The 16777-nt window shown below is 39.3% G+C and overlaps 1 protein-coding gene across 32 annotated transcripts in view; it reads right to left on the reverse strand.

Annotated features, from left to right (window-relative positions):
- The window catches only part of para (sodium voltage-gated channel paralytic), a 101571-nt gene that overhangs the window by 44707 nt on the left and 40087 nt on the right, over window positions 1-16777 (reverse strand). For 23 of the 32 annotated variants that reach the window (XM_076524011.1, XM_076524032.1, XM_076524024.1 and 20 more), the window contains 4 exons: window positions 11132-11287; window positions 8454-8659; window positions 2778-2906; window positions 275-366 (listed from right to left, as the gene is read on the reverse strand). In XM_076524011.1, the coding sequence (XP_076380126.1) occupies window positions 275-366; window positions 2778-2906; window positions 8454-8659; window positions 11132-11287 (583 nt within the window). Of the gene's footprint in view, window positions 1-274; window positions 367-2777; window positions 2907-8453; window positions 8660-11131; window positions 11288-13162; window positions 13956-16777 lie in introns of those variants that run through there. The other 9 variants (XM_033465389.2, XM_076524015.1, XM_076524016.1 and 6 more) reach the window with 4 other exon arrangements.

Consider the following 16777-nt stretch of genomic DNA (forward strand, 5'->3'; position numbering starts at 1 on the left):
TTCGACGAATGACTCGATATACCGATGGATGAGCGCGGCAAGATGGAAAGGCTGATGAGACAAAAGAAAAAAAAATAAGAATGGCCTCGTGAGAAGCGAAACAATAGAACAGATCGAGAAAACAAAAAGGTGTTCGTTAGAACAGGCGTTATCATATATCGGTGATGAGTTTTTTTTTACGATAGATGTGTACAGCGACCGCGACAATTGTGTTCTATGACTTTTCTAATTAGTTAATCTGCGTCTACGACCAATTCTATTTCACTAAGCATACCTGGTACAATAGCGACAGTCTTCAAGGCTCGGAGGACTCGAAATGTCCTGAGAGCGGCAAGGTTGCCTAGATCTATGCCCATCGTCACATAACTGCAATACACCCGAACATCACACACATTACAGTGATACAAACAAAAAAACAAAACGTTAGAAAAGAGAGTTCAGGATAATTAACGTTACTCAAAGGGTTACTCGCTACTGTTTCCTATGGCCTACCAAAAGTCTGCTTGGAACTGCGTGTATCGTAAAGGTAGCTATTACTGCATGCACGATGGTAATTTAATGTCGACGGCAACACGAGAACCACCGTTTCTACATTTTTCGCGGCGATCATTGAAAATCGCGTCTTGTTTCATCGAATTCTTCGACTTATGCTCGTTCAACCGATCGTTCTTTCTACGTTACTGAATTTATTAGATCGTCCCGTACGCGGTTCGTATTCCGCTTATGTCACATTTCCGTAGAAACTTGGAAAAGTTGATCCATTAGCTTCCAAATAGTTTTATTCTATTTTCGTTTTACATGTTAACGTTTCAATCTACTTTGAATCTGTAAGCGTTTCTGCAGAAAGGCGATAGCATAATCAACTCTATAACGGTTTCGTTCTAAAGCTGAATATTGTAATTCATAATGATCACTTTGAGAACGTATTTGATTGTTTATAGATCTTTCGTGATTTTCGTTTTGTTAAAGACGAAACTACGTGTGTAGTTTATAATTAATCGAAATATTAGTTAAGTATGAAACTGAAATTTCTAATATCAGATTGTACACAAAAATGGACAATTTACCGATTGCCAACAACTATAAATAATAATATTTATAATAATCGAATAATCGTATCTCCTCTTCCCAAATTGTCCATTTTTCTGCACAAACTGAGCACCAATTAGGGGGAATTGACTGTATCGTTAATATATTAACCCCTTGACGTACCATTTTTTTCACAGTTACTGCGATTAGAAATTTTTCGATTGCAATAATAATTTCTTAAAAGGGAAAGAAAATTAATGTTCGTCGTGTATCTAAATTTACTCGAATGCTTTACTCGAACGCAAAATATTGATGACAAGTGATTAGAATTTTATTCCAATTTTAAGGGACCATAAGGATCATAAGGGACCATTCCAATCTCATTACTAAAAATTTTCATCGCGACTCGGACATCGTGAAAATACGGCAAGGGGTTAAGAAAGACGACGATTTATCACGGAACGAACCAAGAGCTGAAACAAACGTGTAAAGTTGCTGCGCGAATCGCGAATGTTAGAACCATAATCAATCGGCGGGTATTCTCGTGTTGCCAGTTACAATAATCGAGTACTCGTTACGCCGAATAAATACACGTATTGACCAATCTATCAACAATTACTTAATAATATTATGTTATAGAAAGTATATAATATGTATATATAGTCTAAACTACAACAATTAATAAAAGTGATTGAGTCGGATCGACGTATAGTATATAGGACTAGTCTAAACCAACATTACGATGATTAAGAAAAAATGGTACTCTTCGGTCCGATGTAACTAGACATAATAATTAAAATCGCTAATCCCCTATCTAGGTGAACTAATACTCGTTTAATATACCTGTATACGTATTCGTGTGACTATTACGTGTGGTTACAATGTTTAGAAGAATGCTTCATGTATTTGCAGAAATACAATCGGCCAAAATATGTGTGTAACATGAGAGAGAGAGAGAGAGGGAGAGAGAGAGAGAGAATTAGAGTTAGAGAAATAGTAGGAGAAAGAGAGAGAAAGAGAGAGAGAGAGAGAGAGAAAGAAAGAAAGAGAGAAGAGAGACTGATATTACGGTGGTGTATTATAATTACTCGATGCTACACGATTCTCCATAGCGCACTCAAGGTATCTAGCGAATGTCTACGGTTTCACAACCTGATTCACTAAATTCGGATACTAAGTATTCTCTCTTCAGTGGACCGGCGATATCTTTCCTCTCGGAAATCGGTCCTGTCCGCACGGCTCGCCTAAGATCGCCGTCTTGATCGATCGGATCTATCTTGTCGGCTTCTCGTCATATTAAACAGTAGCAATGAAAAGTCTCGAAGGGCAAACGAAACGAGATTCTCGCGGATCCTAGGCGACCGCGGATCATACCGATTCAATGATCGTCAACGCGACGTTCGTTAGCCTAAATAGAACGTCCTACGGACATCGGAGAAATACGATGCAAGAAACGAATCTGTCCGATTCGAATTAAGGAAATCGATCAATCAAATCGATAATCTCTATCGATCTCTCTTTTCGAAAATACGATACGTATGCACCTTCGCCGATTGCTATTCTCTTTCGACACACGCTGTATTCTACCAATCGATGGTCGTACTTTCGTCAATTCTCTATTACGCTCGGGTTTCACTTCCCCCCTCCCGGTGTTTATCTTTCTTTTCGGTTTTTCCTCTTTTTATTTCTTGTTTTCTTTTTTCTTTCTTTTTTTTTTGTTATTAAAGAATAAGTTTTTAACTACTCACGCTAAAGCTATAACTACGAAGTCGAGCCAATTCCATGCATCTCTAAGATAGGTAAAAGGCTGCAGAATGAAACCCCTCGCCATCACCTTAACGGCGGACTCAAATGTGTAGATGCCCGTAAATATCACTCTGAAAACAACAAACACACCACTCAGCTTTAAAATGCGATTCGTTGCGCGCGTCGACGAGTTCTCTCTACCAGCCTAATCACTGTTCCGTCGCGCTTGCATCCGAGGCTGCATCGGCGACACCACCGACACCATGAAAAGGATCCATCCTACCCATATATCTCGCTGTCAGTCATTTATTGATAGTTTGATTGCGGATCTTTTGTTGCGTTTGCTAAACGGCTCCACGAAAAATTGTAGACCTAATTGCTTCGTTTGGGACTGATCAACAATCGTTGTAAATTATCTGACGAAAACTTCGAGCTCCATGAAAATCTGCAGTCTATTTGATATGTTTTCCATGGATTCTTCAACGAAAAATAGTGATGGGATTCTTTTACTTTTAGTCATTTGTAAAAATTTATTTCGCTTTTTCTACCTGTTAGTTTTAGTCAATTCATTTGTTATTTACTTGATTCGGTCCAGCGTTATACTTCATTTTATCTAGACTCTTCTATTTTATCGATTTTGTATTTGCATTTTCTATTCAATTATATTATTATATATTCTGTTCAATTATATTATATTATATATATATATATATATATATATATATATATATATATATATATATATATATATATATATATATATGTCATTAATATTATTATATTTGACCAGATCGTCGAGAAGATTGTACGAAACTTTTACATACAAACATCACAGTGTGGTTTAATATCACTTCAAAAGAATCGTTAAATCATATATCGAGTGTACAAATAAATTCGTGACTGCAAGATTATTTTTATTACCGGAATATATTTTAGAAATTGTAAATACACGACTATTTATATATTAAGTGCACAAATTAATTCGTGTAATCCGGTAATAAAAATAATCTTACAGCCGCAGATTTATTTGTACACTCCGATATATGATTTAACAGTTATGCATATACATATATGTTCTTAATAATAAGCCTGCAAAAATGAATGCCTTTACGAGACAAATGAATTGATCCAATTTAAAGCAGGAGAAGAGTTTAAGTGACTGGAGAATATCGATAAGCTGCCTTCGACCTGTTAAAATGATCAAAATATCAAATTATCAAATTGAACACTAGTTTCTATGCCTTGAGATTAGGGTAGACAATTTTTATTCCTACATAAAGATCCACACAGTCTGTTTAATAATAATTCTCGTCAAAGATTTTACAACGTATCAAGTCCTGGGTATTCGTTCTAAATTCATGGCAACATTATAAATCATTTCGACTGTTTCAACAATTTGCACACAGATTATTCGGTCATTTCAACAGATCTTATCAGACCTTATTATTCATCGACAAAAGTGAACATCGAACTACGATCTAGAGATCCTTTACGGTGAGCAGTGTCGCTTCTGCGAAACTAGGTAGGCGGCAGTGTCCGATCGTTATCGGTGTCTGATCGATCTCACAGATCGCCGCGGACAATTAATGTCTATTTAGAGCACGACCCGAGCGAACAATGATTATCTCGGCAAGCTGTTCAGCACACGAGACCGATACATTTCTCATCGACACCGGCACACGTTTCTATAGATTTCATCGTTACGATTATTCGCACAGATCGGTCATGGTCTACGCTACATCTAGATAGACTAGGAACAAAAACTTACCAACGGATATACAATTTATCACAGTATCTCTACTCATATGTGTATGTATATAAACAGGGTATCCCAAAATTATGGTACTTCCGGGAAATGAGGGGTTCCTGAGGTCATTTAAAGTATCTTTTTCCTCAGCGAAATTGCAATCCGCAGTTTTGTTTACGAGTTATTAACGAAAAACGCTGACCAATGAGAGGCGAGTTCGGTTGGCGTGAGGCGGCCGAACCAATGAGCGGAGCTGAGTTTCGTGCGCTCGTTGGCTGGGCCGCCTCGGCTGCCGCAAGGCGGCCGAACTCGTCTCTCATTGGTCAGTGGTTTTTGTTAATAACTCGTGAACGATGCCTTGGAGAAAATTTTTGTAAAGGAAAAAGTCACTTCGAGTGACCTCAGGAATCTCTCATTTCTCGGAAGTACCATAATTTTGGGATACCCTGAATATATATATATGTATATATTTATATTTATATTTAGAGCTATGACACGTAGAACATCGTCTCAAAGTATCTATTCGTTACAAAACGTGTACTCGCCGTAAGCTTTCGATGGCTTTCCTATCTAAACAAACGTCAATCAAAGGCTCCGACAAAATCGGGGGACGAAAGTAAAAAGAGGAAGAGGTCGGACAGAGGGGTGAAAACCATTAAAACGCGTGCCTCGTCATCTCCGGCTTAGGCTCGTAAGCACGCTAAAGCTACGTCGATTCACAGTCACTGCAGAGCAAGCGGAAATATATGTATATATATGTATAGATACAGCTACTCACTAGAATATTCAGACATCTTTCAAAAAGGAATAACTTTTTGAAAATTTCACCGAGTTACTTGAATTTTTTCGATATATTAGATGAACTAGTTTCAAGTTCGAGTAAAAAATGTCTGTGAAAATTGCTATTAGTTGAAATGACGTAAAAAGATGAAAACGTATAAAAAATGATTTTTTTTTATTCGAGCTTATAACGAAAGATAACAAAAATTATGAAGACTCTCTTTAATGGAAGACTCTTCCATCGAATAAATTTGTTTTCAAGCAGCATACTCTGTCACTTTTAGTGTCCGGTTGGTTATTTTAGTGTTAAACAATGCAATTTGTAGATCTTGGTAACTTGTATGCATGCCAAAAATTGTATTGAGATCTTATGTATTCTCGACAACTGTCAGAAATCTGGAAATTTTACATTTTTCAATGTCTGTAGCTGATAACAACGTCAGAGGTGTCCCAAAATTATGTTACTTTCGGGAAATTAGGGGTTCCTAAGGTCATTTGAAGTAACTTTTTCCTTTATAAAAATTTTCTCCGAGGCATCGTTAACGAGTTATTAATGAAAAATAGTTACCAATGAGAGGCGAGCTCGACTGATGCGAGGCGGCCCAGCCAACGAGCGCACGAAGCTCAGTTCCGTTGATTGGCCACCTCACGCTAGCCGAGCTCGCCTCTCATTGGTCAGTGTTTTTCGTTAATAACTTGTAAACAAAACCGCGGATTGCGTTTGCGCAAAGGAAAAGTTACTTCGAATGACCTCAGAACCCGTCATTTCTCGGAAGTACCATAACTTTGAGACACCCTGTATTTTCAGCATACATGTAAGTTGCCAAGATCTACAAAACACATTGTTTAAATTTTCGTTATTGGCTCAGCTAAAGGAGTTACTTTTTCCAATATTTTGTTATTTTTGTTCATACCCTTTTTTGTCAGTCCAACCAATTGCAACTGTTGCAAAAATTTATTCGCGTAGTGAACTAGTCCTTATAATATCCGATAAAGATCCAAGACGTTTAGTCAAATTTTTAAAAAAGTTATTCGTTGCAGAACGTGTTTGTAATTCGATTTCGAAAGAGTACGGATATTTTAGCGAGTGACTGTATATATTCGCTGAGAGAAAAAGAATATTTGTTGAACATATAATAAAGGATGACAGGTGATACACAGTGTCGACGAACGAAGAATAATTATTTACGAAAATTTCATCGTGAAGCGAAAAAAATGTAGCTTATCTCCCACGAAAGTTCGTTTTCAAGAAAGATATTTCTTTTATTTGCCAAAACAGATAATAACCCACTGACGGTAGAAATGGAGTCACCGCTGACCCGGTCTGTTTATACACATTATACAGAAACCACTTCATAATCAGTGAAAGCTATTTGTTTGGACTATAGATATTTGTTCTATTTCAATATTATACAGTGTTTCAGCATACGTGCATAAATAATTTTTACTACTAAATTATTTACGATCTTGTATTTGTAATGTATTTGTAACCTGCTAGCCGAGGGTTAATCAAATTGTTGCTTCAATAATATTTATCAATAATATAGAGCGTAAGGATAGACTCAATTTTGTGGAAAATGAAGATCCATTGAAGAAAATATTATCTCGCGTTTTTCGATCGCTTTTCACACAGAATTACTCTTCGTTCGTTAATACCGTACATCTCCGGCCACCTCGTATATACAAGTCTCGTTGTTCTTGATTTCATAAACAACAGAGTTCAACATTCATTGAGCCGATTCTTTCGTTTTAAACAGCAACAGCAAAATTTCGAACCGTTTCCAACACGCTGTCCTGATTGCTCTTCTATCGATCAGTCAAGTAACCATTCGATTCAAACATAAAACACTTGTTCGTGGATTTTGAATTGTTCGCTTCCATCCAACCGAGAATTATTCGAGTTGTCTCTTTAATTTCAATTCTTTGGCGCTTGTACGAGCATCGTTCTTTTATTTTAAATATCGAGAATGTTGATTTTAAGTTGTTAAGAAATTATATTTATTATAAAAGAATTATATTTATCATATTTGCTCTTCTAGAGAAGGCATAAATAAATCGAGGTGTGAGAACATTTGCGAACGGTTACCATTGAAATGAACAAAATGTAATGGTTAAATTAAAATAAATATAAAACATGATGGTTGTGGCTAAGATGAAATATAATGGTTATCAATAAAATGGGATAATATTTCTATAACAAACCGTAGATTCGAAGATTGAATCTCTTTGCAACTACAGCAAATTCTCCCTAATTTTCCTTCAGCTTTTAAACAAAAATGGGCAATTTTGGAGGAGGAGATACGATTATTCGAGCCTCGTGGCTCCCTTTTTACAGTTGCCGATCGTCAACAATTATGAAAACGAGATGGAAAGCTCGAATAATTGTATCTCCTCTTCCCGAATTGTCCATTTTTGTTTACAAGCTGGAGGAAAATTAGAGAGAATTAACGAAATTAAACTCCTTAAAGAAATACTCCTTAAGGCTATTTTTATCATAGGAGTCAAGAGACAGCTTTGAAAAGTTTTTGTTCAAAATTATTTTCCAAGTTTAATCGCTTCTTGCCAATTGACGTTTTAATTTCTCCTATGATAATTAAAAAAATTAATTTAGTAAAGATAGATATATACAAATGACCGGTAAAAATACTGTTAAAATACGCGACTTTTCAAGTCGTCTTATTGAATGTTGAGTAAAAAGAAAAACAACATGAAAAAAGTCGTACACCAAATTTTAAGGGATTATTATAAAACGGAAGATTCAATCTTTAAAAAACACTATAGTAAGTACAATCGAGATCAAAATTTTCCAGTATTTTCAAAGACGTACGTAACAGTTTGAAAGAAAGATAACGTGTCTTCGGTTTCCCACCCGTTATATCGTACAAAATATCGTACAACGTATAGCAAAAATAGAGGCCCCGACTGTAAAAATATTTGTGATTATCAAGCTACAAAAACTTGTGTCCTACGAATGTGCGGCCGTTCAGAATCGAAGCGACGCGATGCTCGTACAGATCGCGGAAACGAACGAAAATCAAAACGAAAGGTAACAGAGAGAAACGGTGGGAGTAGGCAAAGAGATAAATCGAGGTCTCGCCTTTGTTCCGGTGTTATCGAACGCGCGAGACGAGGACGTACGAACGATACTCACTCCGTAGACTCGATGGTGGGCGTAGTGGGCATGATCATGAGTATGCAGTTAACCAATATTGTAGTGATAATGAAGAGGGAGAACAGTGGGTGAACCAATATGTAAATGGCCACGCGTCGTATCGGGTTGAACGGGTCGAGGATCCACATCGCGTCTGTCGCTGAGAACCTGAATATGTCCTTTCCCTTGCTGATGACGACGAAGGTCTGGAACACACGACAATAGTTTTCAAGACAACATTATTACGCATCATCGTCTCTATCAACCCTTTGCGCTCGATTTTAACGAAACCGCTGACGATTATGGTTATTTGAAAATTACACCAAACCTGCCATTGCGGTCAACGTGACCGGTTTCACGTATTTTGTTTTCAACATTGCTGAAATTATGAAGTTGATATTGTAACAAAATTTTTTGAAACAATCTTCTTATTTTTATAAAACAACGCGCCACGTCGATTTTACATGAAGGTTTGTTTAAACGATCCAATTATTTCCAATATCATTTCCAAGTCATTTTATACTTTCTTTGTACCGCTACTTGCTACTTCGCGAATAAATACATTCGTGTTTTTGGTAAAAGAAAGTTCTTGTAACTAGAAATCCAAAAACTGTTTTGCCTTACGGTATTTCTATTGTACAGGGTGAGTGAAAAATCGCGGTACAACCGGCCAGGAGGTGAGATTCTACATGGAAGAATAAGTCGAGAAAAGAGTAACATTTTTTCACTTGAGACCGCGTTTTCGAGAAAAATAGGTTCAACCCCTTGACATACAATGACGAGTTGGGGTCGTCATGCGATTCATATGTCACTGTAGACTTTGACGAGTCTAACTCGTCAAGAGCTGTTTTCGGCGGACACTGTGCAGTATATTATTAGATTACTCAGTTGCTTCATGTTCAAAATGCCCCACCCTCCCACCTTTTTTACAGTACCAATAACAAAGTTACATCCGCAAATCGGTAATCCAACAAATTTCAAAATAAAACATTCTTTTTCTCAGCTTGCAAATAACTTTTCAGTCGAGCCAAATTAAATAGTATTTTTCGGACGCATCAAATTCCGTTTTATTTGCATGTCAAGGGGTTAAAGATCCGTCATTTTGTATGGCTTGTAGTATGACGAGATGTGGAATTGGTATGTGAAGGCCAGACGGGTCTCTCGATCCCTATTTAACACTAGTTTTACGGAGCACAAAGAACTGCTGTTTTATATTAGTTTATAAAAGTGACAATAAGACATTTATTCTGATTTTAAACAAGTGTTATTATTGTAACATTTGCCGTAAATAACATATAAATTGAATAAATAACTCATAAATATATCTTTACGATATGAATAATAATTGTAAATTAAAAACCCGTCATTTTGACGGTAATCATCCCCTGGGATTGTACCACGATTATTCCCCCACCCTGTATATGACTTATAATGCACTTTCTGCACACGAGATTGAGTCTTCTGATTTATACGACAGTTACACTGATCTCTAAATATTGTAATAATTATTTTTTCTGTTTTTATTTTGTATTAAACAGATTTAACGATACCGCACGCTTTTTCTTTATAACGTGCTCTATTACGTACAGTAAACGGTATTTCCTGTTAACTTCGTGCCGCGTAGTTGAAAACTTATTGCCAGGGGTGGCACACATCAAGTTTTATGGGATCGTCGCAAAGAGAAAACTTCGAGCCCTATTCGTCGAAGTGATAAGAGCAGCGATAAAAATATTTCGAACCGAATAAAGTACAGACGATCATTTTTTAAATGAACTGGAAAATGTCCGATAAAGTCGAAGTTGCCACGACTTGGGGAACGTCGGACGTCGTATCAGTAGACAGCGGATCTTTACGCGAAATCAAAATTTGTTACATCTGTTGTACGAAACGGGAGTCGCTTGGAAATGTTTCCATATTTTTAATAATATTTTGTGAGTCGGGAACAATGTATTTCAATTTTATGAGGTGTAATGGTCCTATTGCCTCACTTGCATAAATTAAAAACGTCAAATTCATTTAGACCTTATAAAGTTCTTATTATAAAACTCGCTCCAATCTCTTACGAAAGAGTCTCCAAAATTCGTAGAATCGCGGAATAAGAAACCGATCATTTCGACCATAGTGGATTCAGATCATTGGGTTAAACAGGAGCTATGCGTCAAAACGGATAAACAATCTTGACGAATCGGAAATGCATAAAATCGGCAGTCCACTTATTAAAAACTTGATGTTAACGACTTTCGCCGTTGCAAACGCGTCAGGAAAAATGTGCGCAATCGAATGGTGGACATTATGGTCGTTAACACTAGATTTACGGAACCCGTCAAAACGACGGGTCGCTAATTTTTTAATTCACGATTATTCATATCGTAAAGATACATTTATTTTATTCAATTTATATGTTACTCACGGCAAATGTTACACTTGTTAAAAATCAGAATAAACGTCTTATTGTTACTTTTATAAACTAATATAAAAACAGCTGTTTTTCGTGCTCCGTAAATCTAGCGTTAAAATGTTCGTTTAATTAAAAAAAGACAACGATTTCCCTTTCTCTTCGAATGATCCGACATTTCGTATCGCACGATCCGATAATTTATCAGCCGGGATTTAACGATCCTTGCGTATCGATCGCCGGCGGCAGCGACGCCTTTGTGTCTGTGCGATTAAACGGTTACCGTTTGGTTATGATAGAAACTATCGATATCCTCGAGAGGTGTGGAGGCCAGCTCGGGTGGAAATTCGTTGTGCAGTCGGACCGGGATCGGTGCTCCTTGCTCGAGCAACGGATCCGGCTGAGGACCCTCGTCCTCGTCCTCGTCGTCATACCGTACCTGTGAAATCGAGAACACGTGTAAGACCCGGCCGTTCCCAACGATAGTCGAACTATCTATGTAGAAAAAAAATATATATATAGAGAGAGAGATAGATAGAGAGCTCTTTTATATTACGTTGCAATAAATCATCGTTACCGTATAGACGTGCCTTAGATCGAATTATGTATGTACAAAATATACGCGCACTATGATCGTCGTCCATGTGTTCGCCTCTCCGTGATTCAACGAGGATCTATCGAGCGACTGAGAGGAAAAGGGTGAAACAAATATTTCCAAAATTCGTTCGTCCCCGACGGAACCAAAAAAAAAAAAAAGAAGAAAAAAGAATGGAGTATCCGTGATGTAAATACAGGGCGCGGCGCCGCTGGAAACAGGTCGCCGTGATAACTTCGGCTGCGTTTCTGTTGCCAAACCGTTTGTTGACGCGGAGCGATTCGAGATGGTTCACGCGATACCGTACGAAATTGATGTCAAAGCGATTAACGTCCGCGGCAATCGCTCGTGTTGCTCGCGAGTACAATAGAGTCGCGCGCGTTTCTCGGAAAAATGTACAAGCTCGTGCGCCGAATGTGCGACCGATCGTTGTTCGTACTCGAAACGCTATTACGAAAAAAAAAGAAAAGAAAAGGAAAAGAATCCATATAAAACGAAGAACGCGTTACAATTGTCGGTGAAAGAGCGACAAGAAGAAGAAGTTTTCGAAGCAGAAATTAATTAATCGAGAATGGCGCGAACGTTTCTCGCGGTGAAATTACGCGAAGGCGAATGAAGCGCTCGGCTCTTTTATCGTGCCGTTTTTTTTCAATAAATTTATCCAGAGACATTGTTCGATAATGTACGATACGAAGTTCGGAAACATTCCAGCATAATGTGCCAGAGTTTTCGAGGGAGAAAGTTCGCCCGGTTTGCGAGTCCCTTAATTGTCCGTCATTGAAGCGCGCAACAGGAACAAAGAGCAGCAGCCAGAGCGACGATCGAGGGTGGCGTATTTCCAGCGGGCCACCCTGTATGCACGCGCGCCTGATAAGCGGGCTTGGAAATATTCATTTGTATCGTGTTCTATGTGTGCACCGGTTATTCATAACCCGCTTCTAGATGAGCTCTATGCGTCGTATCGTTCGTGTTGCGTTCGGTTGTGCATCGCAAGACAACGTCCCGAGCTTCAAGGCAGGCGACTTTCGTAGAACAATCGTACGAAACGGTGACCGTCGACGGTTCTCAATGCGGGATCCATCAATCCGAGAGCGAGCGAGTCTTGCGTATATCGGAAAGTGAGGCGATCGCCGTCTTTCAGTGACATCGATCGGCGTCCGACGCGGCGCGGCGGCCCGTTCGGTCGCCGAGTTTCAACGTGTATTTTCGTTGGCCGATCCGCGGGCTGGTTTAATTATTCACGCTCTCGCCGAGAGAGAGAGAGAGAGAGAGAGCTTCGCCGGCGTTACCGCGTTACAAGGTGCGAGCGAAAAAAAGGGGAAAAAACGGAGAAAGAAACAATGCCGAGGAGGAACGCGCGCGAAACAATTCGCGCGGCACGCGTCGTCGGCGTTACAGAAAGACGGCGATAGGCGTCACACACAGTTTTTGCACGTACATACGTGTACTTTGCCGATAGTACGACGTTGCCCCACATTTTTTCTTTTCCTACTTTGGAAGCATCGGGAACATCTATTCCGCGTCTAGTCTGAAAAGCAGCTACGGCGACTAGTCGTATAGAAGCCGGTCTATATACGTGTGTACAGTACGGAATTGGTGCTAAAAGCGGGTCGTGAACATACGAACCTGGTGGAGGTCCACGTGATCCCTGCTCGTTTCTGCTCCCTCTCACCCGAATTTCTCTCGAGAGTCATTATTAGAAATTCGAGGTATGCCCACCTGGTTCTTTTCGCTCGGTATCGTTTCATTCGTTTCGCTCTCTTTTCGTTCTGTTGGTCGCGGTCCCCGACACACTGTCCTAGCGCGGCGACCGTTCACCGAATCGAGCAACGCGACAATCGTCCGTGGTTGTAAGACAAAGGGCCGCGGAACGATATCCGTGTCTACTCCGTTCCCTTTTTTAAACATCGACGAGACTCGGATCTTTAAAAAAGGCCGCAACGGAATTTCGAGACGCGCGTTCCCGTCGATTCGCCTTGCAACCAGAGATTCATTATCTCGTCGACAGAAACAAAACAATCAGGAGAATTCACCCTTCCCGCGTGCATGCTAGTCAATATCAATTTACGGAGCTTCTTGTTCTGTACACAACACATATGTATATATATGTATATATATGTACAGCGGTTTCTTTTTGTTTTCCTCCTCTTTTCTCTTTCATGGTTTAACGACCGAAGCGACTCGATTGCAATCGTTACGCCTAGATCTATGTACCCAAAGACTATCTATCTAGTAAGCGTTTCACATCAAAAGAAAGAAAGATCGTTCTCCCACTCGGATGCACATACACGAACTTCCTACGCCTAATGAATGATCTATGACTAAGGTTGTATCGTATGTACAGTCTCTACCTAGATCTAATTTACGCAAGCGAGACGTGTCTGTCGATGAATATTCAGGCCGAGCATTATTGGGCAGAGCGGAGCACACGATGCGGCAGGACACGTCCGTTGTCGATTGGTTCGTTCTTTTCGCTCGAGACGTTGAATAGAGAGTGAGAGAGAGAGAGAGAGAGAGAGAGAGAGAGAGAGAGAGAGAGAGAGAGAGAGAGAGAGAGATCTCGAGTAGGCTCGTTTCAGATCAATCAAGGATAAAAATTGCCTCGGCGTGTCAAAAAGCCGTCCATTGTTTCGGAAACGCGAGCCTCGTCGAAGTACAGGGCGATACGGAGACTAAACGAACGCTGGTTTGCGGATATTATCACTTAACACGTCCGCTATCGGCGTATCCCCGCGTTCCCCGCGACCATGATTTCGTGTTTCGCGTGAAAAAAAAACCAAATGTTTGTCGTGTTGTTATTTAACATTCTTACGCGTAGCTTCGTATAAGAAGAATTGTCTGCATTGATCACAAGATACAAGAGTTAGACAGTTATTTATTTCGTTTTGTAACGTGATATTAACATTTACGTATAATTTAACCCTGTATTTTTCAGCGGAATAACACGTCGTGCACACGGCAGAGGTATTAATACGGTTTTAAAAAATTTAATTCTTTTTAATTTTGTGTATATATTTGAAATAACCCATCTGTGAAATCCTATTGTCAGACATTCGCAGACATTGAATTTTTATTTAAAAAGCGGATTTGTTCAAAATTCATTGATTCTTCCCCGTTAGATGCGTAAAATTATAGAAATAAATTATAGGTTAAAGAAAGATAAATAATAAAAATATAATTGCAAAAGTCACGCTTAGAAGGTTCCTTTCATTAATAGTCAGTCGGAAAGGAACAATGTATATTTGTCCTAAAAAGATTGAGAAATATTATATTATATTATATTATATCTTTTATATAAAGATTTGTCCCCATATCTCAATTATATGAATGATTGTAACATTTTCTAACAAATTTCGAGAACTACTTGTATGGATTCTACAATCGCCTTTACTTGCAAAAAATGGTAAAAAGCCTGTACAAAAATGTTTACATATATTCGTCTCTAAATTAATAATTTCATATAAATACGCGCAAAGGAAAAAGTTACACAGGCCAAAAAATTCCTCGTAATAAAGACAACCGTTAATAAACATATTTCATAAACTCGCGCTATAAATCTATAAAAGTCCGCCATTCAATTGAAACTATTCAAATTCAGAGAAATTTCTGTTTCGCATCCAATCGTTCGTGCACAAAAATTCCGAAACATTTCGACGGACAACGACGTTTGATTCGCCCTGTAGCTCCGAGGCAGCTTGAAAAACAACGTATCCGGTGGATATCGCGTTCGCCGTGAACGCGGTCCGCGGAGTAGAAAAATCCATTTCCGAAAAACATCGCGGGCCGATCGAATTTGCGGTGGCCGAGCGAGCGAGCGAGCGAACGAACGAGCGGTTATACAACGGGTGGTCGCGAAATTTCCCGCGATCGATGCCCTTTGATGCGGAGGAGCATCGTTTCGGCTGAGCACTGTATTGCGACGTGGCTGCGATAAATCAATACGATCCCAAGAGAGAGAGAGAGAGGCTACGCCACTGCGATCGTGTGTAAATTCGCACGTCTTGCATGGTTCTGTTGCTGCCGAGAACGGCGCGATTAAACGAATCGAAGAGAGACAGAGACAACGAAACATAAAAAAAAAGGAAGAAGATTATTGTAGCACGTACATAGTATACAGAGTTCTTTTTTTCAGCGGCAAGCATTGCGGATACGGCATACGATCTATAGAAGCGTTTCACAGGCGGCTGCGAGCTCTAACGCCCAGACGTACGACACTCGAGAAGAAAAGAAAACGGACGCTGCAATTGTTTCCTCTCATTACGGTTGTTCTTCCCTTCGGTCGCGAGACCTGATTAAATTTCTTCGTGCCTGCTGAAGGATAATTGTACACTGAACACCGTTGTTTCGTAAATCTAATTCGGCTGCGACGCTGCGACTGCACATAATTAAATGAAAACACTGAAGTAACTGTACCTGTCCCCATTAACGAACCGCGCTCGACTTTCTTCGTCCTGCCGTTTTAAAAGAAAATTTTCAGCTTCGAGCGATCGCGCGTCAATTTGCTTCTTATTAATTTATCCTTACTACGAATCGCATTTTGGCGAAGGGCCGGCGGATCGAGAATTATTCGAAGTTGAACTTTCGTAATGAAAATTTCAAAGTTTATCTAATGATTCGATAGCAGTTTTGAAATAAAATTAGAATGATTGTTGCTTTATAGCGCATTCGAACGATTTTACTCGATGCGTTGTATTTTTCTGATTATCAAGAACAAAGCAAGCATTATCAAGAACAAACGCGTTTAAATAGCGTTTAATTCGTGTAGTCTCTTTTGTAGGTATTATTTGGATTATATAGGATGTCCCAAAATTATTGTACAAGTGGAAATGAGAGGTTCCTGAGCTCATTTCAAGTAACTTCTTCCTCAGCGAAAATGCAATTCATGGCTTCGTTTACGAGTTATTAACGAGAAACACTGACCAATGAGAGGCGAGTTCGGTTGGCGCGAGACGGCCAAGCCAATGAGCGGAGCTGAGTTTCGTGCGCTCGTTGGCTGGGCCGCTTCGCATCAGTCGAGCTCGTCTCTCATTGGTCAGCGTTTTTCGTTAATAACTCGTAAACGAAACCGCGGATCGCATTTTCGCTGAGGAAAAAGTTACTTCGAATGATCTCAGGAACCTCCCATTTCCGGCTTGCGAGACATTTTTGGGACACCCTGTATTTAAACGGTACGTGGACTTGATCGCGTTATTCGACGATGTACTGAACGGTGCCGCGACACGTGAACCATCCTGTACATCTAACAGGTTACATTTTATAACAGCGGAGCTATTACATAATCGATACGTATTGATTGTAACTCTTCACCTTAACCGAGAGGTTCATACATTTATA

Source organism: Megalopta genalis, chromosome 8, assembly GCF_051020955.1.
Source record: "Megalopta genalis isolate 19385.01 chromosome 8, iyMegGena1_principal, whole genome shotgun sequence".
NCBI lineage: Eukaryota > Metazoa > Arthropoda > Insecta > Hymenoptera > Halictidae > Megalopta > Megalopta genalis.